This window comes from Narcine bancroftii, chromosome 3 (assembly GCF_036971445.1).
Source record: "Narcine bancroftii isolate sNarBan1 chromosome 3, sNarBan1.hap1, whole genome shotgun sequence".
Taxonomy (NCBI): Eukaryota; Metazoa; Chordata; class Chondrichthyes; order Torpediniformes; family Narcinidae; genus Narcine; species Narcine bancroftii.
The window spans coordinates 112,368,125-112,389,985 of record NC_091471.1 but is presented as its reverse complement, the minus strand read 5'-3'; the positions used below and the strand labels follow the sequence as shown (position 1 = coordinate 112,389,985).

At 39.3% G+C, this 21,861-nt stretch overlaps 1 protein-coding gene across 1 annotated transcript; it reads right to left on the bottom strand.

Moving 5' to 3' along the window:
- Positions 1-1,130: 1,130 nt before the first annotated feature.
- ugdh (UDP-glucose 6-dehydrogenase) lies at positions 1,131-21,387 on the bottom strand. Its single transcript, XM_069923096.1, is given in 16 exon segments — positions 1,131-1,252; positions 2,739-2,776; positions 2,778-2,833; positions 4,148-4,239; positions 7,208-7,347; positions 7,857-7,890; positions 7,893-7,974; positions 8,784-8,826; positions 8,828-8,864; positions 8,968-9,069; positions 9,072-9,105; positions 10,944-11,141; positions 11,793-11,993; positions 14,788-14,892; positions 14,994-15,157; positions 21,363-21,387. Coding segments are annotated over 16 exon segments (1,473 nt in total).
- Between the last annotated feature and the right edge of the window lie 474 nt (positions 21,388-21,861).

Sequence of the window (21,861 nt, the reverse complement as noted above, 5' to 3'; positions counted from 1 at the left end):
TGGTGGGGAGGAGGAAACCCACACAGATCTGGGGAGCACTTACAAACCCGGGCTGGTGGTGCTGTAACAGCATTGTGCTAACTGTGCCACCAATGTTAAATTCAATATTTCGTTAGGTTAAATATTTGTCTACAAAATTAACTGCATATTAAACATTTGGTTTCGTATTTGTTCTATCATTTAGGCTGGGAATCTCTGTGTGACTCCTTATTTGTGCTGAACCAATTTTAGTAAATGTAGGAAAGGAGATGCTACCTGACTTACTGAGTATCTCCAGCCCGTTCAGCTTTAAATTCAGATCCATTATCTATTAAAGATGTTAATTTGGGTTCCTTCTCCACAGGAGCAGCCTGACCTACTGAGCATTTTCTGTTTTTATAATGGACGTTAGAGTGCTACCATGGAAAGGGATAAAACTTATGCTGAAAAGTGCACCTATGTGGAGGATAGACATTATCACTCTCTCAGACCTTACAAACAGTTGGGAATTCTGCTTTGGTGTGCAAATCAAGTAGGCAGCAATGGAAAAGCACAAGACTATTGAAGCACCAATGACCCAGGTTCAAATCTGCTGCTGTCTATAACAAGTTTGTACGATCTTCCCATGACAGCATGGCTTTACCCAAGGTGCTCCAGTTTCTTCCCATGTTCCAGAGATGTACAGGGTTGGTAAGTTAATTGGCTACATGGGTGTATTTAGACAATGTGGGCTTGCAGATCAGAAGGGCCTGTTACCTTGCAGTATCTCAAAAAGAGTTAGAGGAAAGACAATATCACAACCAGTATAAAAACTATTATGTAACAATTATGTTTAACAAAGGTTGTTTATTGAGTGAAACACGGAAATCTGCAGACGCTGTGACTGTATAAAAACTCACCAAAATGCTGGAGGAACTCAACCAGTCTTTTCAGCGTCCATAAAAAGCAAACTGCATTGCTGATGTTTCAGGCCTGAGCCCTTCTTCAAGGAATATTCAACAAATTTTGTAAGGGGCGACACTGAAAAGACCATCTGAGTTCCTCCAGCATTTCGGTGTGTTTTTACTTAGGTTGTTATTCTTCATTTTGAATCCTATTAAAAATAAATTTTAACGTTTATCCAATGCATGTAATGGCATGTTAAAAATGAATCAAGATCGTGATTTTTTTCCACACTTCGCTGGACATTCCTGAAGACTGAACTTGGGAATTTCAGCTGTGGGTGTGAAAGACATCCTCTGAATAGTGACCTTTTTGCCAATGGTTTCAACCTAGAAGTTAAAGGTTGAAAGAACATTTAATAAAATAGAAATTCAAGGTGATCTGACTTCTGTTTCAAAAAACACACAAATGCTGGAGAAACTCAGCAGATCAAACCATACCTTGATGTAGCAAAGGTAAAGATACATCACCAACTTTTCGGGCTTGAGCCCTTCATCAAGGTGTGGGTGAACATGAGAGATGTCATCATGCATCCGTGATGAGTTCGTCAATTTCATAAATTACATGGCCAATTTCCACCCTGACCTCAAACTCATCTGGTCCATCTCTGATAACATTCTGCTTTTTGTGGATCTCTCTGTCTCCATCTCAGGAGACAAGACTCTCCACTGACATTTATTACAAACCCTCTAACTAAAAGCTTTTGTTAGGATATCTCTCATATTCCCCCACACCTTGATGAAGGGCTCAAGCCTGAAATGTTGGGGATGTATCTTCACCTTTGCTACATAAAGGCACTGTTTGACCTGCTGAGTTTCTCCAGCATTTGTGTTTTTTCATTAACCACGGTGTCAACAGAATCCTGTGTTTTACCTCTGACTTCTGTTTCAGAGGGGATTCAAATGAATTTCATTAAAAAGATTGGTTACATTTAAGGAAAGACTAGATAGTTACATGGATAGGAGAGGACAATAGACAATAGGAGCTGGAGTAGGCCATTTGGCCCATTGGGCCAGCACCGCCATTTTAGATCATGGCTGATCATTACCATCAGTACCCCTTTCCAGCCTTATCCCCATAACCCTTAACTCCGTTACCCACAAGAGTCTTATCTAACTCTCTTTTGAACATAGTCAGCGAATCCGCCTCTACCACCCTCTGTGGTAGAGCATTCCACAGATTCACACTTCTCTGGGTAAAAAAATGCTTTCTCATCTCCGTCCTAAAGGGCCTACCCTGTATTCTTAAACTATGCCCTCAAGTAATCCGACTTCACCTTGTCTATCCCCCTGATGATTTTGTATACCTCAATCATGTCCCCCCTCATCCTTCTAAACTCCAATGGATACAAGTCCAGTTTTTCTAGCCTTGCTGCATATGACAACCCTGCCATCCCTGGAACTAACCTTGTAAATCTGCGCTGCACACCCTCCATAGCTAGTATGTCCTTCCTCAAGTTTGGAGACCAGAACTGGATGCAATACTCCAGGTGGGGTCTCACCAGGGCCCTGTATAACTGCAGAAGGGCGTCTCTGTTCCTATACTCCAATCCCCTCTTTATGAAAGCCAACATTCCATTTGCCTTCTTCACAGCTTTCTGAACCTGCAGTGACCGGTGAACATGTACACCCAGATCCATTTGCACTTCCCCACTCCCTAGCTTGTATGGACCGGGCGCTGGTCAGTGGGACTAGGAGGGTGGGGATTTGTTACGCTATGGACTAGTAGAGCTGAACTGGCCTGTTCTGTGCTGTAAAATTGTTAAAAAAAACAGTTCTGCCTCCTAATAATAAGAGGATTTCAATCTATATATATCTGGAATCCCAATTCCTGAAGTTTTGGATGCAGATCATCCATCAAAGATAAAAGCTGGTTTTAACATGTTCTTATGAATTAGTTCATAATCCAGTAGCTGTAAAATGAAGATACATACATATATATCAGATGATGAGATGTGAATTCTGAGGGTAAATTTCTGTCTTCAAAAAATGTGTGAACCCACCATCCAAAAAATTCCATTAATTAAATTCAATGTGTTTGAAATAATATTTGCTCCCGTTTGCACTGCGCATTCACCAGCTAAAGCAATGCTATTGGATCAATTCCTAGGTGTTTGATGGCAATTTGTACACATGGCAGAATGCAATAGGATATCATGCTCTGTGAATCATAGGTCCCATCTCCAAAAGAACTCTTCTAATTCATCGCTCTCTTCACTGTCCAAATTATTGAGAAAAAAACTATGCTCTCAGTACAGAAGGGGACAAAAATAATTATTGTTTACAACCTTTGTTAAAGATTTAAAAAATTTTATGTCATTGCTTCATAAACCTTTACCTCATTCAATAAGGCGGTTTTCGACTAGTCATTTAAAAATGGACCAGCCCACAGATAAGAACAACTTACAAGAATGTTACAGGAATGGAGATTTCCAATTTCTGTGGAGAAACATATACCTGATCCCCTCTCTGTCCACACTCTTGTTTTATTTTTCCAAAATATATCCACATTTCTAAGTTATTAATGCTGATTTCATTGTTTCTAATAAAACATTCCACACCTATTAAACCTTTCAAAAAAACATTTCTTCATTCTTTTGGTCAACTTTCTGATCCATGTTCTCCTCCACACTGCATAATATCTAATTTATATTTCCATGAGTTATGCAGAAGCAGACAGCAACAACATTTTTAGTATCAGCAAGAAACATTAATTATAATATGTCTCAATCTCAATACCATCCAGACCATACCACCGATACCTTTCCACATCCACCAGTCATCGAATCGCCACAGTGATTGCCAGTTTATTGGGAAACTAGGGCTGCGTCAAACATACAACTTAATATAAAGACTTTTCAGCAGGTCATGAGTTAATTTAATCAGAGTCTGATAAAAATAAACACAAAAAACTAGCTTTTAATTTACTCATCACATTGCTGGGCTTTACTTTATCCATCTACTAATTCTGCACTTCGTGTTTTTCAGTGTATCATCAATTTTTGTCTCTATCCTCATAACAAGGTCTTGAATTTATGTAGATTTTAAAGTCATTAACTATTTTAACTGCCTTTTTCCTCTCATTTTCTTCATATTTTTGGTGCATCTCATCTATTTTTGATGCCTTACACCATGTGATTTCTAGAGCTTCTGAATAAATGTTTCATGTATAAGATAATTTGAAGTGTTCTGAACAGGATTTGATTAGGAAGAGGCTTTTCCTTTACCTTGAACTCGTCCCACTCCGTACAGATGACAATGGCATGAGCTCCATCACAGGCTTCATATGCATCATTGCAGATCGTGACCAAGTGAGAGACTGCACATTAGTAAAAAGTACTGTTCAGTGAAGCGAACTACATTTCTTTTCTGCGTTAGGATCATAGAGTTTTACAGCCTACCAAGTTCCCTATCCGAGCTAGTCCTATTTGCCTGCATTTGGCCCATATTGCTCTAAACCGGCCATTCTAATCAGTAGCCACAGCACATTTAAGGGGAGCCATGGACTGAATATAATAAAATAATTTTTATGTAGTTGGTAGAAGTATGAAAGAAACTAACTAAACTTGGACTGCTTCACAGAGAGGGGTTGCTCAAAGAATTTAAGCAGAGTCCTGAGGGGGGGCCATAGCCAAAAAAGGTTGAGAATGGCTACTCTAAGCCATTCTTCTCCAAGTAGATATCTAAATGTAACTGCCTCTATTACTTCCTCTGGCAGCTCATTCCATTACACCCACCGTCTATGTGAATGATGCGTTTCTCAGGTCCCTTTTAAAACTTTCCCCTCTCACCTTAAGTTTCGGCCCTTTAGTTTTAGACTCCTGTACCCTGGGAAAAGCACTACAATTACCTTATCTATACCTCTATCAGTCAGCTTCCTATACCAGAGGGAAAAAAATCTCAGCCTCTTCTTATAACTTAAGCTGTCCAGTCTCAGCAACATTCTCATCAATCTTTTCTACAACCTCGACAGCTTTAGGAGATTGTTTCTCTCGCTGGATAACCAGAATATTCCAAGATTGGTCTCACCAGTAACATGTACTATTGTAACATGGCAATCCCAACTTCAGTATTCCTTGTAACCAATTATAATCATTCATAAAATTACTTCTTTTAGATTTTATTTAAAGTTCTCTATGTTCAACAAAGGCTAATTTAATGAGTTTAGCTGATTTCAATGAACAGGGGATTGCCACAGTGGTCTAAAACAAAAATGATTGAGGTTTCATTTGTGAAAAAAAAAGAATAATTGACACAGGAAAGCAGAAAACAAACTTGGTTGTAAAATATAATACAAGTTATCAGATCGAGCTAGACATTATGATGAAAGGCCAATGACATTGAATCGGTTTCTATTTCCACAGATGCTGCCTGACCTGCTGTATGTATTTGTCATTTTGATTTTGGTTCAGGTTTTTAGCATCTTTTTTTAAATTTTAAAAAAATTTTTCACACTATTGACCTTTCCCTCTTGAATATACACAGTGTCATTTTCTCCCCTTTTTCCCCCTCCCTTCCCTCCCTCCTTTCCACCCCCCTCCCCACCCACTAAACATTCAACATATACAATACATTTAACCCATTAAACAATGTCATCACACAATGAAAATAAACAAGAAAATTGTGTCATCTACTTTTACACACTGGGTCAGTTCATTTAGTCTTCTCCTTCTGTCATTTTAGGTGGTGGAGGTCCGCGGTAGGACTTCTCTGTTGTGTTCCACGTACGGTTCCCAAATTTGTTCGAATACTGTGATGTTATTTCTTAGATCATATGTTATTTTTTCCATTGGAATACATTTATTCATTTCTATGTACCATTGCTGTTTTTTTCTTTGGCTTGGCTTCGCGGACGAAGATTTATGGAGGGGTAAATGTCCACGTCAGCTGCAGGCTCGTTTGTGGCTGACAAGTCCGATGCGGGACAGGCAGACACAGTTGCAGCGGTTGCAGGGGAAAATTTGTTGGTTGGGGTTGGGTGTTGGGTTTTTCCTCCTTTGTCTTATGTCAGTGAGGTGGGCTCTGCGGTCTTCTTCAAAGGAGGTTGCTGCCCGCCGAACTGTGTACCATTGCTGTATTCTCAGACTATCTTCTGATTTCCAGGTTGACATAATACATTTTTTTTGCTACAGCTAAGGCTATCATAATAAATCTTTTTTGTGCTCCATCCAAATCGAGTGCAAGTTCTTTATTTCTTATATTACTTAGAAGAAAGATCTCTGGATTTTTTGGTATGTTGCTTTTTGTGATTTTATTTAATACCTGGTTTAGATCTTCCCAAAACTTTTCCACTTTCTCACATGCCCAAACTGTTGTTCCCGTTTACTTCTTACAGCGAAAACATCTATATGATACTGTTGGGTCCCATTTATTTAACTTTTGGGGCGTGATAAATAGCCTGTGTAACCAATTATATTGTATCATGCGTAACCTCAAGTTTATTGTATTTCTCATAGTTCCGGAGCATAGCTTTTCTCATGTTTCATTCTTATCTTTATTATTTAGATCTTGTTCCCACTTTTGTTTGGGTTTACAGCTTATTTCATTGTTCTCTTTCTCTTGCAGGTTGATGTACATGTTTGTAATAAATCTTTTAATTATCATTGTGTCTGTAATCACATATTCAAAACTGCTTCCTTCTGGTAACCTCAGCCTGCTTCCCAATTTGTAGGTTTTTAGCATCTTCAGTTTATTTTCACTTCAAAGGCTGAAATTTTTTAACTACTGTTTTGAACATCAATTAACTAGTCAACGTTGGATATGTGTACAAGGCAGAAAATTTAGAAATAATCTCTTTCGATGCAATAAAAAATGTGTTTGCATTTAATGGAATTCAATGTTCTATCTCAATTTCCTGTATCTTTCTAAAATTTAATCAATTACTGACAATTCAATATTTTTAATTGGCTACCAATGGCAAAGATCAATATGTTGTTATTAAATTAAGTGGGAGGTTGGTGAAAACAAGTTTTCCAAGAAAATGGCAGATGGCCTCCCAAAGGGAAAACTTTGCTAAAAATCTGGTCGGAATTGTACTCAAATGTCAAAATATAGTTTGATAAATGTTAATTTATCGTAAGAGTTGCAGCATTTGGATAAGAAGATGACTTGTTGATAGTAAAGAGTTGGTGTAAAAGATTGCAGAGCCAGTACTGACTCCATTTTAGTTCAAAAGAAGATTGGACTTAAAAGTATGAAGAACATCACCATATTTTTTAAAAAGTCACCTTGTACTTGCTTGTAACAGAGTAAGATAAGTAACAGAGAAATGTTCTGTCATAATAAACCTTGGCCAGAGGTATCCAGAGATAGGTTTGGATGTGACAGGTCACAAATGATCTGTTCTTTGTGAACTTTGGGGTCAAAGATGTGAAGATTTGCACCTTCGTCCAATAAGTTCTCGCTGATGTAGATACTGGAACTCTCCCTGAAGTAAAATAAAAATGTTTTTAACTGTGAATTTCAATTTCAAGTTCTGCAGAATGAAACTTAGACATTTAAAGTTACCCAAAAAAACTCACTGCATTGATGTAGGTATTAAAATTCTCAATATGATACATTCTTTTTTCAAAAGGGTTTGTTTTGAGATAATTCTCAGTAATGCTGGATCCAAACCATGTTGCAGGCTGATTCCCTTGGTTCTATTAATAAATCAGTGAAGAAAACTCTTCAATTAATGATTAATTGTCAGTTGCAAAAGTAACCAGCCTATCTGATATTTTGGTCAACTCTACTAGCTTTTATCCATTTGTTTTATTGATTGCTGCTAAAACATAAATTAAAACCAGGTAAATATCTCAATCAATTGTACATACAGCACATGCTACTGTCATAAATACATCCCAATGAAATTTAAAATCAAAATAAATTTGTTTCTAAACATTACACCAGAGCCCACTGTGGAATGGCTGCATTATATAAGAGCAATAAAGTTACCATGTATCCCCAGTGTCCTATTTGAAAGCAAAGTCTTTTTGTCCATTCCAGCATTGAAGAGACATTCAATAATTCGGGAAGCAAACCTCCTCCGCTGGTAATCATTCATGTCAATCGCCTAAAAGATATCAAATATACATATCTGATATTATTTGTTGTATGTTCACAGACAAGGCAACTGGGAAAAGACTTTGAACAATAAACCATTGACACATTAGAACCAGTTCAGCTGCATGCAATGCAGAACATTTAACTGCAGAAAGAATAGTTCCAAGGGAAGTAGAATCTAGATGCTAATTCCAAGAAACATGGAAATCCTATTTGCTGGACATTTGTTTTGACATTTGAAAATACTCATTCCATTATAGAAACAAGGAAATGAAGATCCAAAACATTAACCTACAAATTCAAGAGCATTCTTTAAATCAACTGGACTGGTGCAAGAGACCAGCTCCAATGAATCCCTAAAATACCAGGTTTTCAGCATCGACGTACAGGCCTTGCACAATTGTCTAGACTTATTGCTTAATATCCAAGTTTGTCTATACACTTGGATGAGATAATCTGTTTGGAAACAACCTCTTTTAAACCCTGAAATAGATTAAAGTTTCCAAAAAAGCAGTATTGCATGGGGAATGACATCAACTCATGTTTGCCTGGCATCATAATGGTGTTAGGGACAGTGGTCAAGTTTTCCAAATGACTCGGAAATGGTTATTGTCGCATCTCAGTCAGAGAAAATCAGATTAATTTTCAATTGCTTATTGATTTATACAACTAAATTACCAAGCAAACTTATTTCAGTAAATTAATACCATAATCACATTTTAAATTGCTACTATTGAGCACAACAACAAAAAATAGTTGTTCAGCAACATTTTATTGTAATCAAAATCCAGAATTCTCTGACATACCACATGAATTTACCTGCTGCCAGTATTGAGCCACTTCAGGTAAGTTTAATGCATGCATTTAGAACATCTTTCTGGAAACAACTCCCTCCAAATCCTGAAATAGATCAGAAGTCCAGGATATTAAAAAGCATCTGCAAATCCAAACCAGTTTAAAACAGAAGATCCAGATTTTTGTATCACAAAATCAAATTACTAACCAACACTGGCTTTGAGAAATGTGCTTCCAATTCTGTGATCCACGCCTACAGAACGAGCAACCTCCTCATCATCAGCACCATTAACTTCACAGAAAGCACTGAACTGCTTATTCGCTGAGCAAGAAATGCATTAGATACCTATTGAAAAGGAAAGACAATGAATATAATTGATGTGTCGTGTGCCTCAGCTCTCTGCCTGCCAAGAACCTCATTTGTGCTTTTGTCACCCCCAGACTGGTTGGTTTGTTTGCAGTCATCTTTCTTTAATTTACATTCAATGCAGGTCCTCCCCTGATCACGTACACCTGATTTATGGAAACTCTGTACAAAGGAACAAGCATTTGGGATACATGGGTGGAGCTGTGGTACTGCAGCATCTTCTAGCAGACTCACTCGCCCACCTACTGGGTCAGTGAGGCCAGCTGATGGGTTCTCTTCCCGTGCCTGCTCACTTTCTCTCACGGTTGCTTCTGTCATTCCCCTCCCCACACTGTTCATTTCTGATTTACGAACCATTCTCAGGAACGGAACTCTGATGTAAGCTGGAGACTGCCTGTAATCTGGAATCCATCTGAAATTTTGCAGCCCATGACCTAACCTGCAATGTTCCATTCACTAACCTCCCATGCTCATTGATGCACATTGACCACTGGTTAAGTGATAACTTGATTTTGAACATTGTATTTTTATGAATCAGTCCAAGGCATGATCCTACTCTATACATGAACACGGAAACTGCTAGAAATACCCATCAGGTCAGGCAGCATCTGTGGAAAGAAACTGATGAAGGGCCTTCAACCTGAAGTGTTGAAACTCAAAGCTGGAGAAACTCAGCAGGTCAAACAGTGTACTTTATGAAGCAAAGATAAAGATGCAGTTTTGGCCTTGAGCCCTTCATCAAGGTATGACAAAATATAGGCAGCTGCCCAAACTTACAGCAATCATGACGTCTGCAGACTTTCGCATTTCACAACCTGAAGAGTTAACCCTGTTACTCTTTCAACAGATGCTGCCTGACCTGCTGAGTGTTTCCTGCACTTCAATTTTTATTTCCGATTTCTAGCATCTGTAGATTTTGGAGTTTCTATCCTTTTATCGCTCTTTGCCTCCAACCCTCTGAAACATCTGTATCCCTTTAATTCAGAATCCTTAATATTCTTAAATATAGTTTTTCCATCATTAGCTCTCATTCCTACAGCTTCCACAGTCCTAAGCTAGAATTCCCGCCACCTCTCATTCCTCTACTGACATTCCTTAAAATCTATTTCTTTGACTGAATATTTGTCCTAACATCGGCTTTTGTATTTTAAGTCAAATTCCCTTTGACAACTGTCAAAAACAATTTTTTTTTTCTGGCACTATACAAGTTGTTAATCTGTTAGTATCCTTGTCCAGGGATTCAGCCAAGTTGTCAGGCTGGAGAGGCTGTGTATCATTCTGTTTGTTGGAATACAGGGGACCAACTAAGTGCCAAAAAATGTACAGAGTCTAACTCTGGTTCTCAATGTTAGTAAGCAGAATGACAATGAAGATTTTGTTTGGTTTTCAAAATCAAAACATAAGAATTTAAAAAAAATTAAGTCCACAGGATGGATCAGAAGCTATAAAGTACTTTTGAGCTGTGACTGTAATTTCATGAATGAAGACAACAGAGAACCTACAAACAGAAATTTTAAAGTGAAATTTTAAGTATTGGAAAGGGATCTTCATAAAATCTATCACCATATTCTAGATTGAGGTCATTGCATAGATTGATGAAATCTGTGCAGAAATATGTTATTAATGTCAAATTAATCACTTGGAATTACTGCAGACTCTGATGTATAAATCACATTATATTTGCAGCATGTATATACCAAAATATAATTGTAAATGAATCTTAATAAATAGTTATATCAAGTATATTACCAAAAGAATAGACTGCTTTGGAGGAAGGCATTTTGCCAATACAATTTGATGGCAGATTGTGAGCATACCAGCTTGAAAAGCTCCGATGACCATGTGTTAGTCATGATTATTTTGTTTTTTGGCACCCAATGCTCATACACAGTGCAAAGTGCCCGAACTGCCTCCTGACCTTCTGGTGTTTCATCACCACCAATCAGCACATGGTCTGGGTCCTTCAGGTCATTAACAGCTATCCCTTCAGCCAAAAATTCCGGGTTTGACAGTACCTGCATGGTAAGTAGATTCATAGTGAAAATCAATGCAAATTGTGTAAGGGAAACCTGCTGAAAACCAGATCCCAGACTAGCTGCCCTTTTATACTCTTGGGTTAAAATGTAATTTCTGTTAAGTTCAGAAAAGGTGTATATCTGTACTTCGCAACAACATCAGCATTGCTAGGCCTAATACATGGAGGAAATGACCTCTCCACCCAATGTACACATTAAGTTACTCTATCTAGTGTTAATCAAATTTCACAGCTGCTTTGATACAGATGCTCTTATTTTAAATCTGCAACATTACTGATTATGGAACTAGGACTTGGCGTGGATGCCCTTTTTTTCAGGTCCTTAGTTTTCTTTTTCTATTGAGTTTCTTTCTTTTTAATGTTTTCTTTGAATGGCATTGCCATTGTGATTTTTTTTTCATTACAAGTCTTAATAGACATGTGTGCCCCATGAAGAGAGGAATTGAGATAAGTTTTTGGAATTTATTCCCTGTGGTGGGTGAGGGGAGATTTGGCACAAATACGGACTTTGGGAATGCATATGTACATGAATGGGTTTGTTTTATTGGATTTTGAAAGTCTGTGAAAACTAAAGTAAAATATTCAAAAATAAAATCTGTAACATTACCCACAGACTAATGCTTGGGCTCACCTAGAGACTCAGGTCTGGCTTTATGTTTGACTGGAATATCCTGCGAATGCTCTCGGCAGCTCGCACAGACACAGTACTCTTCTCGGTAACTATTTTGAACCCGTTTGATACTGCCACGATTCTTCGAGCACAGGATTCTATATGCTTTAGATCTGCAGCCCGACCTTTTCCCATTCCATAGACTTTTGTAGGGGTGTTCACCTGCCGCAAAGTCAACAGAATATTTAAGGTTAGGACCTACCCTGTAATCAATGGAGGTCAACATATACGTGGTTTTTCTTTTTCAGTTAAGCAGTTTACAGATTAAGGACTCAACACTTACTCTGAGTTCAGCAATTTCAAATTGTACCATTCCTCCACTTATTGAACACAACAGATGCTGGCTATGATTCTCCCTTTCACTCTCAACTCCTGCAGACACCTCTGCTTTATTGCCCCATCATCTCTTGAGAACTCTGCAGCTCCTTTTGTAATTTAGCTTTTCCCTATTTCTCACTGATCACAACCCTCCTCTTCTTCTCCAAACCCAGCTGTTTCTTGTCTTTGCTCTTCTGACACTTTCTTAAAATAAATTTGCATTTATTTATCACAACAAAATACACAGTACATTGAGAATCATTCTATTTCTTGACATCACCAATCTTTTTCTTCCAGATCTAATGAAAGGACATCAATCTGAAAGATAAAGGTTGTTCCTCCCTCCACAAATAATGAATACTGTATATTTTGGTGTATAAGACAACCTTCAGATAAGACAGGTCCCCAATTTCAGCCTGAATTTCATGGTTTTATCATATATTGGATGTATAAGATGACGCCCCTCCCCCAAATATATGTGTGTTGACTAACCTGGGGTCGTGTTGACTGAGTTGTTGGGCATGGCCAGAAGGTGGATGTTATCATGGAGCCTCCAGCAAAATGAAGAAAGTTTTGTTAAAAGTCATTGAAGTGCCCAAGGAATCTACCAACTGTATTGCTGCGAGGACATTTGACATAACAGAGAAGATGGTAAGAGAGTGGAGAAAGAATGAAGATGTTAAAATACCAAAGAAACAAGGTTCGATGAGAGGAGGAATCATTCATTGGGCAGAGTTGGAAAATCAGGTGGCAGAATGGGTGCTCAAATGGAGGCAAGATTGCTACATAGACACAAGAAATAAAATTGGAGCAAATGCACTGAAGTGGGCAAGGTCAAACCCAGAACACAGTAGAGATTTTAAAGGTAAAGTAGACTGGTGCAACCGTTTCATGAACAAGAACAATTTGGTAATATGATAAAAAACAAAAAGTGGATAATTTATTGTGGGACACTGATGAAGCAGAAATCGACTCATCAGTTTCAGACTGGGACCCATATGATGACAAGTGTAAACAGTGAAACTCCAGATGTACTTGCCAAATTCTTTGCCTCAGAGGATGATAGTAAAAGTGATTTAGACTTTTTTTTACAAAAAAATTTCTAATTTACTGGAATCTTAAAAATTTGTTGTAGGGTGGGGACTGAGAGGATTATGGCACCAATCTAGTGATATTTTGAGTAGAATTTTAAGGTCACCCTTTTGCATCTGGCCTGTTCTTGCCATGTTTTTTAGGTGCTTCAATGATCATCTTATATGTCAAAATATATGGAAATTCCTACCATTTTCTGTTTTATTTCAATGTGCAGCATTCACATTTTTTTATATTGGTCTACTAATCTTGAAAATACTAACTTTAAAATTCTTATCTTTATCTCCTAATTCTCTGAATGTTCCTTTGCAAGATCTCAGATCTATTTATTCCAAACCATTGCTTCCGACATGAACCCTAACCTTCACCTATTCCTCTGTTCTTCTTCCATTTGCTCCTGGTGCCATGAATAGTCATGGCTATTCCCCTCCAAATTGTTGCTCTGTCATAAGTACTCAATACATGAGTGACAGTTTAACATTCAACACTTCGATAGAACCATAGAAAACTACAGCACAGAAACAGGTCCCTTTGGTCCTTCTAGTCTGTGCCGAACCATTTTTTTTTTGTTTAGTCCTACTGGCCTGTACCCAGTCTCCTGCTTATTCTTCATCCTAATGGGTTGTCTAGTTCTGTTCCTCCCATTTTTGATATCTAAGTTTACAATAGGAACTAGATTAGATGAGAAGGTGGCCAAGAGTGGCAAATGGAATTTAACTTTGACAAATGTGAGGTGTTAAGTGTAAGTTAAACCATTGTAGGACTTGCACAGTAAATGGTCTAACCCTAGAAAGTGTTGAGAAAGGGACAGTCTCAGGGGAACAGGAACATAGTTCCCAAGAAGTGGTGTTTTGGGTAGATGACATTTGGTACAATTGACGAGTACTGAGTAGATGGTTGGAATATCATGATTCAGCTGCACAACCACATTTGAGTATTTTATGCAATTCTAGTCATCCAGCTACAGGAAGGATGCCATTAAGATGTAAAAGGTGCAGACGAAATTCAACAGGATCTTACTGGGACTGAAGGGCTTGAGTTACAGAGAGAGTCTAGATAGGCTTGGTCTTTATTCCCTGGAGCAGAGGCTGAGGGTGTCCTTATAGAGGTATATAAAATCATGAGGTGCATTGATGAAGTTAATCCTCACAGTCTTTTATTCGCAAGACAGATGATTCTAGAACTAGAGGCCATAGGAATAGAAGGAGGTATAATTATGAACTTCAGAAGGCATTTCGACAGATATATCATTGGAAAAAAATTAAAAAAGATATGGGCCAAATGCATAAAAAAATGTATTAATCCAAAATAGCAACTTGGTCAGTGTGGATAAGTTGGGCTGAATGGTCTGGTTTGTGCTTCGTGGCTCAATGACTCAAAGGTTTTAGCTGTCAAGTGGCCACCTCCTGGAACCATCTCCCCATATCCAAATGAGATTCCATATGACTTGGTGTTAATTATGGCTTGATAAAGTCTCCTGTGAAATGTCTCGAGCATTTTGCTACTTTAAAAATACTACCCTTATGCTGTTGTTGATCAAAATTACCAAAATAAATATAAGGTCAGATTCTTGAATGGCAGCATCAATGTCAGTTGAGAGAAAAAAAAGGTTCTTCCCTCTACAAGACTGCACAACCTCCTTCAAACCAGGCTGAAAAAAAATTGAAAACAACTAAAATTATATACCATTGCAATGACATTCAGTTAAAAATTATGAAGAAAAACATTGGATAAGTATTTGAATGGCGTAACCTCATAAATCGGAAGTGTATTTGAATTAAACGCTTCTGTTCTTGCCTGGTTAACATCTACAACAGTGATGTGAATCTCAGGGCACATATGAGCAATGACACTGCATGTTGGTCCACCACCATATCCAGCACCAATACAACAGATCTTCTTAATTTCAAACCTAACTGCAATAAAAGTTATGTCAGGATGAAAATTAGGTTCTTTAATTTTGTGATCAGAAATTCCTCAGCTTTGTTTCCTTGCCAAGAAATAGACCAAAGAATAGAGGTCTCTGAAGACCTGGGAACAGCTGTGAAACAAAGATGACCCCTTTTCTTTGATGCATTTACACTGAGTGCAAAGTGTGTCGTAAACAAGCCATGCTTTTATAATACACCAAGATTTTGAGAATACTCCAAAAAACATTTTTCCTCCTCCTTTGAGTATCTTCTACTCATCATTGCTGTCCTGAAGGATATTGGGGGGAAAAAAAACACTCATGAAAATTTCACCAGTGTACTTAACAACATCTAGATAGATTTAGCTACTGGCTTTCACTTTTCTTTTTCGGTAAGGAAAGCTTCAAGTTCAAGTGTATTGTGATATTGCATATGATATAGTGCAAGTTAACTCAAGTGTGCACACACCTGTTCATGGGATAAGAGCAAGAGCACAAAGGCAGCCTGAGGTCACTGTTGTGGGGTTCATTTAAGAGCCTGATCACTATGGTAAAGAAACTGTCTTCAAACCTGCTGGCTCACTATTTCACAGAAAAGAGCGGATCCAGGGTGTGATGGGTCCTTCGGAATGTTGTCTGCCTTTCCTAGGTAGTGTAGATGAAATCCATGAAGGGGAGAGAAGTTTTCTGACCAACCTATGTAGGAAACATCAATTATCCTCCTGCAAAGTATTAGCAACTTGTGTGGCACAGTTTTAAATTGATGGAATTGTTACCAAGAAATGTTCTTCCTCAAATACTTTTTCAAAAATAAGTTGACTTATCTAACAGTTGTGTTTTCCATTCCTTGCCCTTATGGCATTGTCTGAGGGATAGGGGTGTGGGGGGGGGGGGGGGGAGAGAAAATAAATGTAAGGAGTTTTACATTCTACCCATGTCAGCATGGATTTCCTCCAGATGCTCTGCTTTCCTCCCATGTTCCAAATCCAAAGACCTATGGATTTAGTAGGTTAATTGGTCACATGGGTGCATTTGGGGCAGCGCAGGTTCATGGGCTGGAAAGGCCTGTCACTGTGTGACAGATTAAATGCCCATTTTATCTCCAGACTAAATGCCAATTAACTCTTTACTCTCCATGAAAATACCCTAAATTCCCAGGCCTGACACCTTAATGATGTTTCAACCAATCAAAGTTGCAATCTACTCATTTCAAATGTAACTGCAGAAAAATTAATGATCAAAGAAATTCCAGTCCGGCTCTCTCCAGCAGGATAGCTACCATTATCAACATCATTCTGTTACAAATGTGACCCTTGTCTTGTATATTGTCCTCAATGCAGCAGGAGACTCCCATAATCATTCTGAACAACTTTCATTAAGGTACCAAATGCAAAATCCAGAAAGTGTATTTTAACTTTTACAAATCTGGTGCAGTATTACAAACAGTTCTGGTCACCACATTTTGAGAGGGATGATCGGTCTTGGAAATTCTGCCCAGGAGATTTACTCAGGGTGGGCAAAGGGGATGGAGAAATTCTATTCCCCGTTCAGAACAGAAGATCGGAGAATCCGAACAGAGATCTTAACAACCAAATGCTTTTCATTATACAGGAAGGAATCAACTTTGCAGAATTACGGAGTCCGTGTAATTCGAGCAGTAATGAATATATCTTTATTTCACTGTAAGAGTGTTAATTCCCCCCACCCCTTCCCCAGGGGTCCAGGATTAACCAGAGAAACACAGAGACTCTGCTTGGAAATGAGGTGCATTTGTAGAGAAGGTTAAAAAACTGCACTTGGAAATGTTCTGGAGTCAGATATTTGAAGAATTTTTCAGCAGTTCTGGGGTGGGATGAAAGCTCCTAGAAAGGCCTGTCCAATGGAATGGTTCTCTGGCAAAGTTGAAACATTCCCTGCAAATGAGCTGAGCATTTCGAGTACCACTGTTAAACTCATACTCTTCAAAATAACTTCCAGGTGCATTAAAAGGGATGGTCGTTAAAGACGAATTGAGAAATGTGCACGACGCACTCAGCCAAAGAGAGAGGATGGGACTTGGTGGTTACACGGCATTGCTTCTCTCCCTGTCCCGCAGCCTGGCCCTGCAATACCTGCGTCGAGAGGACAGGCACATACTTCAGTGCCTCTGCTCTGCTCCCACCCAAGCACAAGTTTCAGAGATGATGCTCTGTGCGAAATGTTAAGTCTCTTCTGGCTTTAATGGCGCGTGGTCAACTTCTGACCGAAACATGAAATGAATAGTAATGAAGTGATGGTGAGTAAACACAGCCCACACTCACTGACGTGCAGTGTCAGGCTGGCATTTCCAAAATAAGAGCAATAATGTGTGTTGCACTGGACCCCATCATCTACAGATTTTGTCAATGCCATCTATATCCCCTTATCCCTCCCCTTCTTTACCTCAGGGAATGTTAAATTGGCAGGTAGATAGTAATTCATTCATTCATTCATGGGCCATCCCTTCGCCAGCAAAGATGAACATGGTAGGCACCATGTGCCCAGGACAAACACCTCCCTCTTGGTCCCATGCCACTGGGCCTGGTGGAGTGCAAGGTATGACAGCCAGAGTGACGCGGGATTGCCCCGCAGTGGTCTGTTCCAAGACCGTGCTCGCTGGCTGTTGTCCTTACAGATCCTTCGCCCACTGAGTTTGCTGCTGCAGACCGCTAGGGAAACTGTTTCTGCTGCCAGACTGACATGTGCTATTTGCCTAGAGCTGGGGCCCTTGGATTTGAAGTCAGAGTTACCTTCTCCTAGCCTTTGCCTGAAGAGGCAAAACCTGCAAGGCAGCAGGTGGTTTGAAATACTTTCACTCAAGATACAGGTTCTGAACAAAAAAGCATGTGAAATGACAGCAGGAATAGTCCATATGTCCCTTTGAGACCATCCAGCATTTAATAAGATTTGATCTACTCCCATAACCTTTGATACTCTGTCAATTGCTTGGTGTAAATCCGAGCTTCCATTATCAACCCAATCCTGAACATTACCCATGTGAGGAACTGGGAGGAAAACAGAGCCCCTATGGAAAAACCATGCAGACACGGAGAGTATGTACAAACTCCTTACAGACAGCGTGGGATTCGAACTCCAGTCTCAATCACTGGTGCTATAAATGCATTGCTCTGCCAACCATGCCACCCATAATTAATTAATTGACGTGATTGGATCTGCTTAATGTTCATTCCATCTGTTTACTTGGGCTATTTTGCTCCTTGTGTCCCTTTGCTTATTCTAAGAACACTGCTTTTATGGTAAATGCCTTTAAATCTAATTTCCATTTGATGTTCTGGTTTCATCTTTAAGTTGTTGATGCTCAAGTTGTTGTTTTAATTAGCAGCTCACTATCAGTTAAATTAGCCACACATTATTATATATTTATATGAACATTTATCACTCTTAGAACATCCAAAATAACAATGCACTGATTTTGCATTGGAAGGAAACATAGTATCTCATTTGCATATGGCAAGGTCCTACAAATAATACTCAAGTACATTCACAACAGCGTGGCCATGATTGGCTCTAAGTCGATCTACGTGTTCGCTGACAACACCATAGTTGCTGGCCGAATAAATGGAAATAATAAGTGAGAATACAGAATAGAAATGGAGAACCTGGTGGTGTGGTGCCAGAACAACAATCTTGCTCTCAAAGTCACCAAGACCAAGGGGCTCATTGTTGATTTGAAGAAAGGGAGGCTGAGGGACCACATACCTGTTTGTATTGATGGAATGGAGGTGGAGAGGGTCAAAACCTTCAAAGTTCCTCGGAAACCTTATTTCAGAAAACCTCTCCTGAAGCCAGCAGATCAGGCAACCATGAAGAAGGCACACCATCACTTCTACTTTCTAAGGTATCACAGGAAATTTAGCATATAGTTGAATATTGCATAAAACTTCTACAGGTGAACTGAGGAAATTATACTGATTGATGGCATTACAACCTGGTTTGGGAATTTGAATGCCCAGGAATGTGGAAGGGACCAAACATAGTCAGGTGCATCACAGGCTCTGTCCTCTCATTTATTGAATACATCAATGTAAATCACTGCCTCAAGAAGGCAGCCAACATTTTAAATGACCCCCATTACTCTGGCCACAATCTTTTCTCTCTGGTACCTTCAGGCAGAAAGTACAGAAGAATATCCTTCCACTCCTTTGCACATCACCTGAAACACATTGTATCAGTTGCCTCATCTATTAATTGTGGTTGCAAGTTACATATTATAACCGTTATCTTCCAAACTTAATATCGACCATCTTATATTTATAGTCCTTATTTCTGGTTTTCTGGTAATCTGTACAGCCAAATATGGCACTATTTATGTCCATTTTTTCAGCTGCTATTTTTTTTACTCATCAAAAAAGGATCAGAAATGGTCATGGCACCTCATTTTGCATTTTACCCAAGATTTGGTATACACTTGACATAGCTTCTCTGTATCTTTGTTTCATTCCTGTAGAAATTAACAAGTGCTTGGTTTGGATTGGTAATAATCTGAAATGATATATCCCGTGAGAGGTCCCTCATTTCACTCTGTTCATCTATTTATTTCATGCTCTCCAAGATGTATGTGGCCTCCTTGTTCGTATCTATATTTATATTAAGGTCCACACATTTGCCAGCTAAGCCAGAAAAATCAGGCATGCAATTCAGTGAACAGACAATTTTCTTTCTCTTCCCTTCCCTCTCACATTGTCAAGCAGTTACCACAGCACCCTGCTCCATCAGGAACACAACATCTCTGGTTGGTGGTGGGGTTAGAGGGGGAAGCTGGTAAGGCATTGTCATTGAGATTGATAATGTGCCTTGTCTGTCATATTTGTGTATATAATATATTGATCCACTTGATTTGCATAGTTTTAGACATGTTTTTACAGTTGTAACATGTTACTTAATTTTTACAGTTTATAAACCAGTTATTCATTGTTTGTAGTGATTGCTGAGTGATATGACTTCCAAGGGGTGGAATTTTATATGTGGATTGTGGAGGAACACATGGCCTCCCTATCTGGAACATTGTGGATTGCGAAAGGTCACGACACCTCCCTGTCTAAAACTTATTTGGAAGTCGCATCACCAGCCAATCAAGGTTGGACTCCAGCCACCAATTAGTGTACACCTTAATGTTGGCTCATTTAAATGACTCAGTGTCATCATTACCAGGCACCCAGCTCAGGACAGTATAAAACATCGATGCTTATCACATTTATTTCTCTCTGCCTCGTGGTCCAAGTCCCAGATATTGCTCTACACCAGGTTGCTATGGTGGAAATCACTGGAGAAGTTGTGGGTAAGGTGTGCACTACACTGAGTTGAGCCTTAGTTCTGCAATAGATCAGTGCTTGCAGAGAGCCACATCCACATTGGTACAGGGAATCGAGAGGTGTTTGAAAGTCTATGTCTGTGAAGTGTGTACACTTACAGGAGAGTGTAGCAGGGTAATCAGCCACCAGTCTCTTGTGCCTGATGTTCCTGCTTGCACCTTAATAGTTTTTTGCCTCATACTATGTAGAAGATAGGTGGCCACTGGTATCAGAGTCCAACCTGGAACCGATGTGAATGTCTGTATAGTTATTTAGTAGTAATTAAGTATTGTTTGACATCTTCCCCTGTTCGACTCCCGTGTGTTCAATAAAGTTTCCTTTGATTGCAACACTTGCGTCCAGACTCGTCTCTCTGTGAACCCACCAAACCTGATACTTTCCAATCACAGCACTCCCCCACCACTTCTTCCCCATCTTTATCTCTCTCCCTTTTCCCCTTTGTCTTTCACACACAGAAAAAATTCTCACCTCTCCCCTTATCATATCCAAATAACACCTTTTGTTGGTCTGGTCTCCTCTCCCAGCCAGAACTGTCTCTGTTCTGAGTTTTCCTGTTTTTTGCTTATTCTGCTTATTCCTTCTGAAGAAGGACTCAGGCCCAAAATGTTGGCAATATATCTTTGTCACCTATGGATGCTAAAAGACCAGCTGAGTTCCTCCAGCATTTCAGAGTGTTTTTACTACAATCACAGCATTGGCAGACTTTTGTGTTTAACTCAATGTTACAGTTAATCTCAAGCAACCGGAAAAGACATCTACCAATTCCCATAGGTATCGATATCAGGATATTTACTATCCATATCAACATTCATGTCCATAGCTGAAAATCAAACACTTTATTCTCTCAATTTCAAATCTTACATTCTTGTTTGTCTCTTCCTCGCATCCCCGATCCAAACATTGGCACCTCCTGGACTACGTTCTGGTGCGAGGAAGAGACAAATGAGATGTGCTCCACACTAGGGTCATGCCCAGCACGGAATGCCACACTGACCACCGGCTTGTTCGCTGCAAGCTCAACCTTCACTTCAAGCCAAAGTTCAAGAACAGTGGAGCCTCCAGACAGAGGTTCAATGTTGGAAACTTGCAGTCAGACGAAGTGAGAGGAAACTTCCAGGCAAACCTCAAAGCAAAGCTCGAGGATGCAAACTGTCTCATGGACACGACTCCTGAAACCCTCTGGGATCAGCTGAAAACGGCCATACTATAATCCACTGAAGAGGTACTGGACTTCTCCTCCAGGAAAAACAAGGACTGGTTTGACGAAAACAACCAGGAAATCCAGGAGCTGCTGGCAAAGAAGCGATCTGCCCACCAGGCTCACCTTGCAAAGCCTTCCTGGCCAGAGAAAAAACGAGCC